This window comes from Borostomias antarcticus, assembly GCF_949987555.1.
Source record: "Borostomias antarcticus genome assembly, chromosome: 3".
Classification (NCBI taxonomy): Eukaryota; Metazoa; Chordata; class Actinopteri; order Stomiiformes; family Stomiidae; genus Borostomias; species Borostomias antarcticus.
This window is the reverse complement of record NC_140236.1, coordinates 4,648,547-4,665,153: the sequence shown is the minus strand read 5'-3', so window position 1 is coordinate 4,665,153 and position 16,607 is coordinate 4,648,547. Positions and strand designations below refer to the sequence as shown.

At 45.3% G+C, this 16,607-nt stretch overlaps 2 protein-coding genes across 2 annotated transcripts in view; one reads left to right on the top strand and one right to left on the bottom strand.

Annotated features, from left to right (window-relative positions):
- Positions 1 to 1,046: 1,046 nt before the first annotated feature.
- On the top strand, positions 1,047 to 4,465 carry rnf223 (ring finger protein 223; the record flags this gene model as incomplete). Its single annotated transcript, XM_084461939.1, has 2 exons — positions 1,047 to 1,116; positions 3,625 to 4,465. The coding sequence occupies exon 2, from the start codon at positions 3,722 to 3,724 to the stop codon at positions 4,463 to 4,465; it is 744 nt and encodes a 247-aa protein (XP_084318065.1). The 5' UTR covers positions 1,047 to 1,116; positions 3,625 to 3,721.
- A 1,513-nt stretch (positions 4,466 to 5,978) lies between these two features.
- ptpn11b (protein tyrosine phosphatase non-receptor type 11b) overlaps positions 5,979 to 16,607 on the bottom strand; it is a 30,148-nt gene continuing 19,519 nt past the window's right edge. Inside the window, exons 4-16 of the mRNA XM_084436229.1 lie at positions 16,014 to 16,206; positions 15,454 to 15,573; positions 15,123 to 15,236; positions 14,165 to 14,261; positions 13,397 to 13,482; positions 12,559 to 12,714; positions 11,915 to 12,046; positions 11,528 to 11,682; positions 10,725 to 10,792; positions 10,373 to 10,524; positions 10,029 to 10,129; positions 9,678 to 9,786; positions 5,979 to 9,004 (exon numbers count right to left, since the gene is read on the bottom strand). Coding sequence (XP_084292355.1) covers positions 9,699 to 9,786; positions 10,029 to 10,129; positions 10,373 to 10,524; positions 10,725 to 10,792; positions 11,528 to 11,682; positions 11,915 to 12,046; positions 12,559 to 12,714; positions 13,397 to 13,482; positions 14,165 to 14,261; positions 15,123 to 15,236; positions 15,454 to 15,573; positions 16,014 to 16,206 — 1,462 coding nt within the window. The 3' untranslated portion in view covers positions 5,979 to 9,004; positions 9,678 to 9,698. The remainder of the gene's footprint in view (positions 9,005 to 9,677; positions 9,787 to 10,028; positions 10,130 to 10,372; positions 10,525 to 10,724; positions 10,793 to 11,527; positions 11,683 to 11,914; positions 12,047 to 12,558; positions 12,715 to 13,396; positions 13,483 to 14,164; positions 14,262 to 15,122; positions 15,237 to 15,453; positions 15,574 to 16,013; positions 16,207 to 16,607) is intronic.

Genomic DNA, 16,607 nt, shown 5'->3' with positions numbered 1-16,607 from the left:
ATGACATACTCACAAACTCCTTGATGGAGAATTAAGGAAGTTCTGTCCTCTACTGTTCTGAACTTCTGACCTCTACTGTACCTCTCCCTTCCTGCAAGCGCTCATATCTATGATAAGCACCCCATAAATGACTGTGCTGGTGATTCAGCACTATTTGTGTGTCAATTTCTAAATAACAGGGTTGCAGTGGGACAGCTGCTATCAGCCAATGACCAATGGCACCATAAACCAAGATGTGTAACCAGGCAGAAATGGAACCCAAGGTGGGACCTGACACGTTTTCTAAACGTCTCCTCTACAAGCTCCATCTTCACGTCATGTGTTCCTCTTTTGTACCCCAAATGTCTTTTTAGGGGTAGAGTTAATACATTATGTGGGTCAACTGTTTTTCCAACACACAGTGTAAATTCATATCGGCTCATGTTATGCTTGAAGTGTACTTCAGGCAGGGTTCAACTACTGTACCCGAATCCTGTCCTCAGATACTCATTAGAAGTTCAAGACCAGTAGAAAGACCTTGTTTGACTTGACGTGTGTGGGGGGGGGGGGGAGAGAGATATACTTATTAGAAGTTCAAGACCAGTAGAAAGACCTTGTCTGACTTGACGTGTGTGGGAGGGGGGGAGAGAGAGATAGGTAAGTAAGAAGAGATAGGAGGAAGAAAAGGAGATGGGGGAGGAAGGTTGGGAGAGCAAGGTGTGTATTTTCCTCTGTGATGGAATCATGAGTCTCCCCCCTCCTTCTCCCCCGGCTCGGACACTCCCTCAAGGCTCAACGTTATTGTCTCCCTTGCCTATCAGTGTCATTTACATAGAGCGCTGGCTGAAAAGGGAGTCGACAGAGCAGGGCAGGTGAGACCAGCAGCAGCCACGGAGAGAGAAGGACCTAAAGCTACTGCTAAATGCTAACATGCTACCGTGTAGGCTTTGAATGCCCACCTGTTGTACATCTTCCATTGTCCTGTCTCAGTGACTGAGGTAGCCCAGCGAGGAGGACGTCACACAGTCCTCAGCACACGCCAGAAGTTCTTTCACTCTGCCTAAAAGTTTTCACTACAAAGGAGTGGACAGAAGAGGATATAGTTCACTCTTGAGAGGACAAAGAGAGAGAGAGAGGGTAAGAGCAAGCTTCACCATCTTGACAATGTTATATGTATTGTGCATGATTGCATTATTCTGTTATGGGACGTTAACTTGTGATTCTATCAGGGGAATTTTTATACTCTATATATTACATTTAACATATGAAATATATGAAGTAAATATATAAAGGAAATATTGATTTGATATAATATTCTTATTATGCATTTATCTGCAGTCAGAATATGATATTTTGTTTCCATATTTGTGGCAATAGTAGAGATGTATTTTGGCCCACAAGCACACTGTAACCGGTGGAGTACTTCATCTCAGATTTCTGAGTATCAAGTTCCATTTACTTTTCAAATCCAGAACAGGTAGAGCAGCTAACTGCTAGAATGTCAGTTTAACTGAATATACACTGACCTCAAAACATACACAGCCGACTGACACAAAGACCATACCCCTGCTGATGCCTGAAAGGTAAACAGACGCCGATACTGGCTTTCCTTCAAATACTGTTAGTATAACGAATGTATACACAGACAACCATCGTACTACACGAGCCTTGCTTTACACGTACTGTACCATCGTCTGTTCCATTTACCAGACCAAGGAGAAGGAATCCAAACAAGTTCAGACTGGCTTCGGACAAACGCTCTCCATTTTCCACATACACAAACAGCATATGGATCTGCAGGGAGTGAGACACACAACTGGGTCAGGCAAGGCTGATAGCACCGTGTGTCCAGGTCATATACCGCAGATATGACAGGAGTGGAAGGGTTCAAACTTCAAAAAGCAGAGAGGAGTGAGCTAAGGCAAAACAGAGGATCCGTTCCCTCCTCGTGGTGGGGGGGGGGGGGGGGGGTTAATGAGGTCCCACTGAGGCAACAGAGGGATGATCTTGGTTAATGAGTGACCGCTTGGGTCTCTCCCTTCTTGGGAGAGAGCTGTGATCTGTTTTGGGGATCTACCTTCCCATTTAGGAGGATAGTGTTGTGTAGACAGCAGCCTATGAACTGACCCCAAATCAGTGTGTGTGTGTTGGAGTGAGTGTGAGGGTATAGTATACAGAATAGAATGTTTATAGAATAGAACAGAAGATAACATTTATTTGCCATGTGTAACAAGTACGGCTACAGATACATTGGAATTCTTCTACTTGTTCATTCTGGTCGTAGGTAACATTACTCAGCTAGAGATTTAAGATTCCCAAACTGGCAATTTACTATACTATCTGTTGTCTTATCAGTATCATCCTCATCTACTCATCCCATCATGGATGACTATGTCTGTGTCCATGATGTGCAGCGCAAATAGTCAGGTAATAGTATTTGCTTTCAAAGCATATGACTGGAGAGGCCTGGGGCATGCAGGTTTGCACTAAATTCCACAAATGTCTATATAGCTCTGGTCAGCAGGCAGAAGAAACAGAAGAAAACAATGTTGTTGGACTCCCTTGACAGCCTGGAGCGGATTTCCTATGTTCACTGTTGACATGTTGTCCCACATTAGGGCAGTTGCAAGGCTGGAGCTGACTTAAAGTCTTGTGGAGGGTAACTTAGCTGCATTAAACCCATGCTATCTTTCTCTGAGATGAAATAGTGGTTTCAGACATAGAGAGAGAGGGAGAAAGCGAGAGACAGAGAGAGGGAGAGAGAGAGAGACATGGGCAGTGGCTGGCCCAGCAGGAATGCCAAGGAGAGATGGAGATACGCGCACGAGAGAGAACAAGCAGGCACATTGTGCAGGCGGCGGCGTTGGGGCCAGGCGGAACGGGGTAGGGCTGCCCCTCGGGGCGCTCTGAGGGGAACACCTGCGACCCGCCCTCCCCTCTCACCTCGGCGGGAGCAGCATGTGTCAATAACCCCCGCCAGAGCACCAGATAGGCCACACCAACAGGTTTGTCACAAGTCACTCGATCCCCATAGGGTGCGTGCCTATACATCCGCGGTAAACACACAGAGAACGACCTGGCGTATTAGCCCAGTAGACCAGCGCTAACGCTAATACGCTTTTAGATTGATGTCTCGCTGGCTGACTTTCAGACTGTCAGAGCAGTCTCTCTGAAGGTTGCCCTTGCTGACGTCTGTATAAGCCAGGAAACACAAAGCGCCCTGTGTCTGCATTTGGTCTTGCCCTACGCAGTCCCACATTACTGTTCACTCACCAGAAACATGCTTTCAACAGCTAGTGATGCAAGGGGGTGTCCAAGGACGCAACTGTACAGTGGGTGGAGCCCCATACAGGCTCATTAGAGTCAATGAACCCGGGTTAGCCAACCCAGAGTGCCAAGTGTTTGGGGTGAACCGTTGTCCAAATGGTCTCTCTTAGTGCATTAAGATGAGAAAAAAGATTTTACATAGAGCCATAGAGCCAAACACATAAGTGTATCTGAGTGAGTTACGCACTGGCATACTAACATCCTGTTTACCAGACGGCCGCGGTCATGTGAGGATAGCAATGGGTCCTAAAAGAAAAACACACACAAAAAACAAAGGCTTCTGATGTGTTCAGCTGTATTTTGATTCATTCTCTTCAGGTAATCTGAGCCAGGGAGAGAGGGAGGAAAACGAGAAGAGCCACTACGGAGACAGGGAGGCCAGTAAAAAGAGAGGGTAGGGCGACGCCCTGTCAGGATGGCACACACCCCTCAGGTGTGGCACAGTCAGGTGGCGCCCCAGGAGATGTCCGTGCTGGGCGACCCGGACAAAACCGTGGCGTTGGGCGGCGGCGGCGGCGGCCAACCCGAGTGCTCCATCTGCTACAACGCCTACGACAACGTCTTCAAAACGCCCAAGCTGCTGGAGTGCACCCACACCTTCTGCCTGGAGTGCATCTCCCGGCTCATGGCCGTGTCTCTGGCCGACCAGGACGTCGGCCGCAGCAGCAGTAAGATCCCGTGCCCCTTCTGCCGCCACCTCACCCTGCTCCCGGAGGAGGGGCCCCCGGCGCTCGCCACCAGCCAGGAGATGCTGTGCAAGCTGCCCAGCCACCAGCAGCACGAGGAGCCCGTGTGGCTGGAGGGAGAGAAGCTCTGCTACAAGCGGCCCCTGGACGTCGGCGCGGGGGCCCCCGGGGGCCCCACCACCGCCGCCGCCGCCGCCGCCTCGGCCTTCTGCATCTGCATCGACATCGGGGCCAGCAAGGCGGCCGAGGCCCCGGCTCTCACCCGGACCCGGAGCCCGGGCTTCCTGGAGCGCCTGACCGACTGGAAGAGGCTGCTGCTCTTCATCGTGCTCATGGTCCTCCTGGTGATCATCGTGCTGTGGCCCCTGCAGTGCATCATCACCACCGGCAACATGCGCTGCACGCCGAAGGCCGGCGTCATGCCGGGACTCGCCACGACGACCGTGATGCCGTACACTATTAAGCTGCAATAGCGGGCGGGGGGGGGGGGGGGGGGGCGTCGCAGTGACACACTAGCCCAAAAGGAGGTGACCACGCCCATGTGTATCCATCTCTTCTTCTAGTGAAGTGGAGGTGAACACACCCACCCTGAATGTGGTAAAAACACTCAGCCATGACAGGGCTAAAACGGCTACTGACCCAGCATAGAATGCGATGACTACAGTAGGCGTTCACACAACATGCGCTCCCACGCCACTGGTCAGAGGACCTGCTCGCTAGGACGCCCAAGGCCACGTGGCTCAGGCTGATAGTAATACTGTACAGTACAGCAGGACTGAATATGGAGCTCAAATGTGAGACTCGCAATCGTTAGCATTTGATCACAGTGCAGGACACATCATATTCAGATGGAATTCATACCTGTGGATACTAAATCCTTGTGCTTTGATCAACTGCTACAGTTTGAAAAATGTCCCTCTAAGTTGTCGGTTTTCCTGTAAATATGGAGCATGGGCATGAAACATGTTGTAGTATTCAAACTCTAAAATCTTTGTAAAATTCGGCAGATATGTACAGTATCAGAACTGTTGGCCGTTGAGCAGCAGAATAGACTGACAGCTGGTTGATTGTGTTTTTGAACCAAATGATTGGATGCTTATCAAATCCTAGCTCTCTGAGACACTGAAGACATTCAGTGTGTGAAGGCAGAGAGGAACTGGATATCCACGCCTAGTTGCGCACACCATGAAACCACACACACACACACACACACATCATGTGCACACCTTAAAACGCAATGCTCTTGACAGTATGACTTATCATACTGAGTATGTCGAAACCTTACGCCAACACGTTATTAGTGAATAACATGTATATATGATTGTACTATTTTTATATATTTAAATTTTTTTAAACCAATAAATGGAAATAAAACAACTTGGGCCAGGTGTTTTGTCTGGGTAAAGAGGGCTATGAATAGCTACTAATGAACCTACAGTAAATTACCTACTGTAAAATGACATGATGGAAAAAATATAATGACGGTGGCAAATAATGATTCATTGACTACCTACCAGTCATTGATTGCATCCAGGAACCTATTTCAGTCCACAGCAAACATGACTGTCCTACATATTCTCATCAGGGAAGTGATAAGAAACCAGAGCGACAGTCTGACGACCCACAGACTCGGGGGAGGAAGGAGAGGGGTTTTCCTGTGTTCCAGGGTACAGGATATCCTGTGTTCCTGGATTTCTGTGAAATTACGTGTCAAGTGTTCGGAGACCGAAGATTTGGTCTGGGATCGTTCTACTGAAGCCAAAGGAGTGGCTTTTATTACCCAAGGTCAATCAATGGCTTAAGTAAGAAAAGGGCTGGAGTTTTCCTTGGTTCAATTTCCTCTTAAAAGTCAACTGAAAACGCTAGGGGCACGTGACTTAGTATTTCACATGTGGAAAAATGCCAGGGCACTACCAAGTCACACACATTTACCAAGAAAATGAGATGGTTTACCAGTGGGAACATGTATCTCTGAGACAGGGTCACTCATATTCTTTTGCCTTTACTTAAAAACTATTTTCTGGTGGAGTAGGAAAATTCACATTGACCTTACATGAATATTGATACACCAATCATTGTTACATAGATCATATGAAATATCAATTTCCATCATACATTTGCATTAAACTATTCCATATTGAATCATTTTGCTGTCATTTCTGACAAAGTCATTGCTTCAGCAGTTAGCCTGGACAGAACGAGGCATTTGCGCTGAGCCAGTGCAAGAAAACAGTCTTCATCTGACACAGGAACAGTCAGTATTCCACTACTCAAATCAGGCGCGTTGCAACCAACAAAGGAACAAGGATAAAAATAAAAATAAACTATATCAACATTGTATTCAAGTAAATTTAAGGAGAAAAGCAGAAATAAAATAAGTGATATAATTACTGTATACCTCCATATACACCAGTGTAACTTCAAATTCAAATGTAATTATCAATAGTATAGTAGTAGTACTAATAATAATAATAATAATAATAATGATAGCAAATAATATTAATCAATAATAATCACCATCATCATCTTACATAATACCAAAATGCATCAATGGATAAAACAATTAGAAATGTACAATTGATGTCAAATGAAAATAAAAGTAACAACAATGATGTCATACTTCTAGCGTGCTACCAGAATACTGTTCTCTTCAACAGACATCCAGACAGCCACAGAACACCAGCTTGCAGCCAAGGATTCAGCAGTTTCATACAAAATTTCAAGTACTGAAGTGTCAATGTTTTACCACATCATAAAAGGTTTTGACCCATAGAGGCAAAGTGAAATGCAATAGAAATCATCAATTTCATCATTATCAACAGCGCAACACAATTAAGAAAACACAAATAAACAATAAATTCACGTTTCATTCATTTGACAGGATTTACAAAGGGTTGGACAGGCCAAAGGCCATTGGAGAGTTTCCACAAATGTTCTCAGTGTTCACTTTGGAGAAGCAAAACACCTAATTTCCTAAATGCCTAGCGACCAGTGATGCACCATATTTTAGATTCTATAGAACCAATCTGTAGAAAAATATCAAAACGTCAAATTAAACTGTTAAACTGAGTGCACTCTGCAAACACATTGAGATAACATTCTGAACATCATGGTAGGCGATGGATGATTTATTCGGCTGTGCTGCTGAGCCCTTAAAGAAGAAAAGAGCTGCACACAACGTCCTCGCAGTCACATTACTACCAGAAGAACCCCTACCGCCTTCTTACGGGGTCTCCTCGCCCATCCAGCCCACCCTCCTCATGACATCATCGCTGACGTCGGCGAGCTCTCATCATCACCGAGCCGAGGATTATCTTGCAGATTACTTTTTGGAGACAAATCTATTCTTTAATCTTGGGCTGTGGGCCATCTGGCCCTAGGATTGTTTGGCTAAAGACCTGAGAGATCGGCAGAACATGTCAAGCGGCTGGCTGGCGTCCTACAGTATGTCCCTCTCAGGCTCCCATCCTCCCCCCCTCCTCCCCCCTCCTCTCTCCTCTCACCCAGCAGATGTTAAACCACATTCACATCCACGTTCACTTTTTATTTTAGCCAAGTGGGCCTGCGCCTGGGAGGAATTTGCCTCGGTCTACACCTTTCCACTCAGAGCTCGTACAGGCTTTCACCGAGGGTGTTATAACCACAGTAAAGACACAGCCGTTCAGGAATCATACCAACTGATTTTACTGTCAAATGCTGAATTTAAACCAAGCTAAATTTCTGGGTTACACAGGAGGATTATTATGGACTAGTCTAAGGAGCCAGACCTTTCTGTGTGTGTGTGGTACTGTAATATCCTACTGCTTATTCAATTTTCCAGCTTTAAACTTTAAAAGTCCTTTACTGTATGTTGCAAAATCACACCAATCATTAACAATGAGAGAAAAAAAACAATTGAGAGGATCTAGATTCAAATTTGATAAATATGAAAATACTGTATCATGAATAGGGTGGTGGCTAATGTTCTTCCTCCTTCGGCTACAGTAATTATAGCCTAGGGTGCAGAAAACTGCTGTCAAAGCCAAGCCATTTAGGGGCCAAAACACATTGGAACAGCACCTAAACTCCAAAGGCTTCCAGTTGGTTATAAGAAGCAGCCGTGTAGATAGAGAATAGATGAGCGTGCGCATCTCGTATTGGCACAGGATACACTGGTGCACTTGCCATCACGGGGAAAAAAAACATTACACGAATCAGTCAGAAAGCTCTCCAAAATGAAAATGTCCATATTTCCCTCCCAAACTCAAACAACTTGCCAAGCAACCATTGTGAAAGCGCCAACCTCCATCTTGACTTCCAAAATGAAGGGTTTCAGTAGGAATCGACGAGGTTGTCCAAGTGCCTCTGGCGTTGGAAGCTCCGTGACAGGCTGCATAACTGCGTTCGCTCGCCATCAATCAACGCCGCGGTAATGACTACAGCTATTGAGACAGAACCTTGCAAAAAAGTCTTTGGTTCAAGTAGATGACAGCCAGCCAAAAGAGAAGATTGCAGTCTCTGGGAACAAGCAGAAAAAATAGCTTAGCTTCACCCTTTTGTGTCCCATGTACCTCGTAGAAGGTTCAGTGTGGAGCAAACGTACTTGCGACATCTCTACGTCGCAATTTGTGTTTTTTTTGTCCAGTCCAAAAGTAGGGAGACAGAAGTCAAATCCTCCTGTTGGAGAGTGTGATAGGGGGTCAAAGAGTCACAGTCGTGAGGTGGAGGGATAGAGGGGCTGGGCTATAGACGAGGCACTTGGTTGGTGGACAGGAGCAGAGGGTGTGTGTGTGTGTGTGTGTGTGTGTGTGTGTGTGTGTGTAGAGTGGGAGTAGCCGTGCGCTGTACTTCTCTGTCCCCAGATGGACAGCCAGCAGGGCAGCAGTGGACGGGTGGAGGAGTAGGGAGGGGCGCGGGGGACAGCACCACCATCTCACCCCAGGTAGGGGCCTCCGTCTGGGGGTCGGGGACCAGAGCACCACATGCCCCCCTGCGGTTCATCAGGTGCTGACCGAGTGGCACCAACACTGGAACTGATGCACACAAACACCGTTAGACACCTGAACACTGCACATGTCCATCATCACGATTTCAAACTTAATTTTTGAAGCAGCTCTAGTCTAGCTGAGTACCTAGGACTGGAATGAGGAACTGATTATCGCTGATAAGAAGGACAAGTTATTACAAAAATTCCAATGTACCTGTACCCATACTTGTTACACATGGTTAATAAACTTTTCTTTTCTATTCTACTATAATGCAACCACAACTGTTACTACCGTTCAAGTTAATTCCAACAATCATATTGATACAAACATTTCTGGAATCTTGTCTTAAAGGAGTAGTAAAGGGAAAATGCATGTTTAGCCCTGTATTAAGGTTAATTATGATCATATACAATGGTTCAGATCAAAACGTTGACAAAACTAGCACTTTTGAGAAAGTCTGATAATTGCTCTACCACCGTTTTGGTCATACAATGGATGTGGATGGGCACCATGAAAAATCATTCTTAAAACATGTTCAACTCTCAATTTCAAAGACAAGAAACTTGTCAACGTTTTGATCTGAACCATTGTATATGATCATAAGTAACCTTAAAACAGGGCTAAACATGCATTTTCCCTTTACTACTCCTTTAACAAGTGAATTTAACAAGCCCTTTCTGAGTCACCATACAGATGGTCAGTGTTGTAGAAGACTCACAGAGTGACAGTGGTCTGGGGTCTATCTCCTGGTGTTACTGCTCGTAGGCGTCTTTGGGTTCTTGATGTTCAAGTTCTCGTACACACTTGTTGAGTCGTCATTTGTTGTCCTATACCCCAAGCACAACAAAGTACATCTTCATATCTGTCCATTCCTTACGCCTGTTTATTTTTCATATTTATTTTTTATTCTTACGGTATTTAACTCTTCTTCTCCCTAATAACTATCCCTTCCTCTAGATCACGGTTAGTAACAATCAAATACTATGAAGTATGCAAACTGTATTTGTTAGCATGCTTACTCTGCAAGGAAAAGAGAGAAGAGTTCTCCGGGTGAGCAGTGTGCACTTACACGGAGGAGGATCGGGAGGAGGCCATGTTGGATTTTGACCTGGCGTTGGTCATCTGGGGGTACTTGATGTTGGAGTACTCTCTCTCCATTGTCTTACTCCTCTGTCAGGAATATGTCACATCACAACAGGTTTAATCACTACTGAAAACGGGGCTACACACACACTCACACACACTCGCAAACAAAGGACAGTAATGTTCGGACGACTTGCTCCGCCAATCGACGGCTTGAAATCCTATACAGTCTCTGGAGCTCAAATTCATCTCTGTTGTTCCTTTCCTTCCCAAATTCCATTGAAAAACCAGTTGGTGTTTTACTGAAAGTGGAGTGTGTGTTGTGGTTACCTGTTCCTCTTCCAGTCTTTTCTGCGCCGTGTCGATGTACTGTTGCACCGCCATGTAGATGAACTTGTACTGGGCCTCGGTCTGTACCATGCCAGACCGCTGCTGGCGAACTCTCTGGATGGTCTTAGGGATGTCGATGTCACAGTCTAATCCTGGACACGCGCGCACGTGCGTGCGCACACACACACACACACACACACACACACACACACACACACACACACACACACACACAGGTCAGAGCGTTTCACACAGTTACAGAGATTTTGTCTTAAATCCAAATCCCAACATGTCAGAGCTATACTACAGTGTAATGTTTGTAAACAGATGAATACTTGAGATTATCTCTTACCTTGTCTGTTGATGATGTCAATGAGAATATCAATGACTATTATAGTTCCTGTCCTTCCAATGCCTGCACTGTGGGGTCATGGGAGAATGTAGTTAGTACGTTTACTGTATGTGCTACAGTAGCTCTTCCTTCAAACTTCATTAATGCAATCATTCATCTTTATTTATAACGGGGTCAACAAGATACAGTCCAGGCTGCATAAGCCTTTGGTTGCTCTTTGCAATCCAGTACCAGTAATGACAAAAATTGTTTTTCTTTAGACTTGCTGTATTCAGACTTGAATACTGTATATACTATTTTATACTTATAAAAATATGATTAGAAATATGATCAAATTAAGTATTAGAATAGAAGAAAATAGAATAGAAAGTGTATTGGTCATGTATAACAAGCATGGGTACTCGTACAGTACATTAGAATTCTTGTAATCGCTTACAGCGGTCTCATCAGTACTAATTAATTCCTCACTCCAGTCCTAGAAACTCAACTAGACATTTAAAGATTCCCAAACTGGTCATTTACTATACTATCAGTATCATCCTCATCTACTTATCATATCCGATCATGGATGGCTATGCTTGTGTCCATGATGTAGGCCGTGCACTTAAATAACGCTCATACAACAGTATACAGTTGTGCATAGTGTTAAATCGTTCAAGTGTTGTCAGGTGTTGGTACAAGTGTGCAAGTGTGCAGAATGAGTAAGCTTTGCGAGCATTCACCTTCCTGAAGGACTCTCACGCCTCAGTGTCACATAGTTGTAGGAGCGTATTATAAACGTTGTTCTCTGCTTCCTGGTTTACCTGCAGTGGACCACGATGGGCCCGGTGTCTGGAATGGCGCTCTGGGTACGGTTGACCTGCTCCAGGAAGCTGAGCACCCCGCCGGGCTCGTTGGGCACTCCGTGGTCAGGCCAGCTCAGGTACTGGTAGTGCCAGATGTACCTCACATGCTCCCTCTAGAGGCAGACAGAGGTATGGTCAGTTAAAGAGGAAAGCAAGGCCATGTTTACTGCATCTCCAGGCTAAGAACCAGAGCCAGAACCAACGCCAAGAGCCGGAGCTGTGAGAAGGGGGCCCCAACATTCACCCGTCCCTCTCAAGGTTGAGATTAGGATTGAGGCTGGGATTACCAGGCTCTGGGGCTACGCTTGATGATATCTCTAACCTCCTAACCGGGTTTTCTCTCACCCTGTCCAAGCACGTGACCTCCAGCTCTCGCAGGATGTAATCCTGAGCCGACCGCTCCTCCAGGTTCTTCACACTCACTTTCCCAAAATCCTTAGTGGCGTTGAGGTCCGGCCAATAGCGCACGCACTTGTTCTGGTGTCAGAGACGGGAGGCGGGAAAAGTGGAGCGTTAGACAATCTAGAAGGAGGAGATTTGCCCTCAAGCCGCTTTAGGATCGGCTTAGCTGTCATACTATCCTGGTCTTCCCCCTAACGCCCCCCCATCCTCACCTCCTGTTGACCTCCATGCTGAGGTCAGCTAATACCCCTCGTCATCCTCACATTCTAGCTCTAACGGTCATCCTACTGGGAGATCTCCGGCACAAAATGGCTACCATGTGTGACCTTACCTACAATACTGTATGAGGTAGTTGTGTGAACACACAGCCCAAAAGGCTGCTACATGTAACCTAGAGTACTGTAATACGAGGTGAATAATATGAAAATAATGCAAGCATTCTGGCACAAAATGGCTACCACACACCAACTCCTACGATATAGGATTAGGGTCAGTTTCTCCCTCCCTAATACACCATGGGATTTACCTACAGTAAGTAGCCCTAGTCTAGTAAGGAAAACGCACACCGTAACCGTGCGCGAGCCTACCCGACCACGCTCCATCTCCTTGGTGGTCATGACGATGACGTGCGTGTTCTCCTGGTAGACCATCTTCCAGAAGTCGATGACGGTGTTCTGAAGGCAGCCCTGGGTGGCGATGAACACCTTGCCCTCCTCCAGAAGACGGCCCTCTTCGCGCATACTCTGCAAGGTTATAATAGTATTCGTTTTTATTTTCTTCTGCACTAGCCTCGTGAGACTATCCTGATATCGCGAGCTCATGTTGTTTCACTCCTTTTGAAACAAACCATCTGGCGCATGTCAGGCTACTTCTGCACAGGGACACAGCTAAAAAAAAAAAAAAATTGGAGGATAGATTTCATATCCACCCAAAATATTAGGGTTATGTATGAAATGAAAAAGACTAAAACTAAAGACATTTTCTCTATAATTTTAGTTTATTTTAGTTAGTTTGGTAAACACACAATATAGTTTTAGTTAGTTATCATATTTTGTAAGACCTAGTTTTTATTTTTATTTCAGTTAACTATAATGTTTTTTCATAGTTCGTTTTCATTTTTCTGTTAATTTTCGTTAACTATAATAACCTTGACGGAATGGACAAAGTCGGAGTGCTGGGACGATGAATGTGAGGATAGTGGCCTAATACCTGACAATAGCAGTAATGTCACTTAATAGCAGTAATGTCACTTAATAGCAGTAATGTCACTTAATAGCAGCAGTAAAGTAAATCCTAATCGATGTACGTCAGAGTCCAGGAGAGTTTTTCATTATTGTTGTGATAGCCGCTTTAAACAAGAACCGTTGACAATGACAGTGGGCGTGAAGACAGGTGGAGTCTAGCAGGTGTTGATGTAGGACTCACCTGTGACGTGATGTAGTTGGCATTGATGTAGTCGGAGCCGGGAACGTCTGCCTCTGCCTCCCTAATCTCCACGCGGGTGGTATCAACTGAGAAACGAGGGGATCCTCAGTCACACACAGCGCAATACAAGACTGTACCTGTGACTTGTGTAAATTAATATTTTGTCCTACTCTATGTATTTGCAATAAACCGTGCTCTAAGAAAAACAGTACACATGGCCGAACTGTTCATAAGAACAACTGAGCATCCATAGAACTTCATGTGTTTGTTCAGCGGATAATATTGACCTTAGTCACACGGCGGCCATTTCCCTCAGGGTGGGAGAATGCGTTAGTATCCATAGACCATAGAGTACAAGTTCATTAAAAAAATAACACTTCAAGATTCGAAATAGTCAAAAATAACATCCAGAATACACTACTGGAATTACAAATGAATGATTACCGGACTTTGATTGTTTTTCACCGCGGTAGTTTTCACGTTATGAAATATATTGACGGGAATGAGCTGATGACTAATGTGCTCCTATGTATTTCATAAGGTGAAAACTACCGTGGTGAGTCCAGTAATCATTCGTTTGTAATTCCAGTAGTGTATTCTGGATGTTATTTTTGACTATTTCGAATCTTGAAGTGTTATTTTTATAACGAACTTGTACTATATGGTCTATGGATACTTTCTCCCACCCTGAGCGTGACGTAAGAGCAAAATGGCCGCCGTGTGAATAAGGTCAATAGAGATGAAGTGCAGGTTGGTCATGTGACTCACAGGGGAGGATGTTCTTGTATCTGTTTTTACACTTGTTCTCCGGTCTCTGTCCTTCTTTCCTGGGATAGAGGAGTTTACACTCCTGCTGCTGCAGCACCTGGGAGAAGACGAGAGGACAAAGGAAGAGAAGAAAGGAGGGAGGAGAGGAGGGATATAATGATGACGGTGATGAAATTGGATGTGATTTAATCAGAAAAGGGACTTACAGGAGTAGCCACCACGGCCTATAATTATGAACTCAGGATGACTTGGGTTAACTTTAGATGTGTTATATAGATAGTAAAGTCACAATGATAGATGTGTTATATACTGATATAGTAGAGGTCACAAAGATAGATAAATATAAAAATACTCAAATATACATACATGTAGTATACATGAAAAATGTAGCATACATGCACACATCCACAACACTCAGGAACACACAGGAACAGGCACTGTTATAGAGTCTGATGGCCGCTGGTACAAATGAGCGCCTGAATCGTTCTGTATTACACCAGGGTGGGATGAGTCTCTGGCTGAAGAAGCTCCCCATCTGCCAGAGCTCGTCATGGAGGGGATGAGAGGGGTTGTCCAGTGGAGTTCTCTATGTGAGAGTTGAGTACATCAACTCTCATAGAGCTTATTATGTGAATGTGGCCCATTAACTGTTTGCATACTGTAGCACTTCTCTGGCCACACCTGAGCCAATGTACCGATCTTCTGCCCCCTTGAGGACAATGAGGGAAATGAAGAAGCAAGTTTTGCCACACAGGCCACACAACACGTTCTAATGAGACAAGACGAGAATAAAAGACTTCTACATAAAAGGAGGTGAAATGTTTGTCATGAATATGCTCTCGGCTTTCCATGGAAGCACATGAATTATAAAACATGTCATTTCCACAGGATATGAGACAAAGACACGTATAATGATGATGACAACACTTTTGGGCACTTTTGTCCTGAAAACACACACCTCAAACTCTTCCCAGAATCCTTGTTTGGGCTTCTCTGAGCTGTCTGCCACTTTGTTGAGTTCTCGTACCCTGTTCTCAATGTTGGCTGCATTTATCCTGGTGGCATTGAAGGGCTACCGTAGGCACAAGGAAAGATAAACACAATACATTAATTCCATTGTACTCCATGGTGTTAAATATCATGGAGCATTCCCAATCAAAACGATCTTCAGATATAATTATATGATATAAAATGTAGCTTTTGTAACAACATACATTACAGACCAATTCAATTTTGAGCTAAAAGCATATTATTCAGGTAATTTTGGGGACGACATCGCGGGTCCTCACCTGTTTAAGGTGCACTACAATGCCGCTCTTCTCCACCATGGGATTCTTCTTGTAGTGCTCCACCAGGTCAGCCAGTGTGTCGAACCTTTCCCCTCCTCCCACGTCGTACTTCCCATCCGGCTGGGGACCAAACAGCACCAGCACGTTAGCACGTTAGCACGCTAGCATGCTATCCCTGCTTGTTAGCGTGGCTAGCCTCCCAGCCCACCCGCTAGCTAACTTGCTAGATAACTACCGTGCTTGAAGGCACTTCCCATTAAACTAGCAGTTGCCTGCTAACAAACCTGGCCTCTTACAGTAGTCTCTTTCCCTACCATATTATTCTACTTCAAATTGTGTTTATTGAGGTTTCCCTACCATATTAAAGCTGTGAAAAGGACTCATGGTTTATGAATGTGTTCAAAATGTGTTAGAAATGAGTCTATTTATAAACTCCTTATGAAGACTATGTACCCAGTGGCCCCAGGTTATACCTGAATAGAGCACATGCAGAGCCCAGAGCCCAGCGTGTGTAGCCGTAGCTCACCTGGTACCGTAGCTCACCTGGTACCGTAGCTCACCTGGTAGCGGATCATGACGTGCGTGACCTTGGTCTTGCGGTCCACGTTCTCGTGCTTCTCCTCGTGGGTGAGCACGGAGAGGACAAAGTCACCCGGCTTGCTCTGGCTCTCCCGGACCAGGAAGCTGCCCGGCTTGCCCTTGTCCATGAGCAGCTTTTCTGCGTCGCGCCCAGAAAGGTGCCCATGGTACCACCTGTGAAGAGGTACAGATGGAGAAGTCATTCGTTTTCTGGTTCAGCACGCACAGTACATTCCCTGGCCATTCTAGCTGACTACTTTGACAATTCTGTAGTGTCTTTATGGAGGGGCGGCTGTAGCTCAGTAGTAGAGTGGGTCGTTCAGTGATTGTAGGGTCGGCGGTTCAAATCCCGCCTCCTGTCCATATGTTCAAGTGTCCTTGGTCAAGACACTGAACCCGAAATTGCTCCCCATGAGCAGGCTAGCACCTTGCATGGCAGCTGCCGTGAATGTGTGTGTTTGAATGGGTGAATGAGAGGTTGTAAAGTGCTTTAGATTAAAGTGCTATATATGTGCAGTCCATTTACCAAAAACATCTGAATTAGAATTGCAACCAACTACTCTCCAGTAACCTGT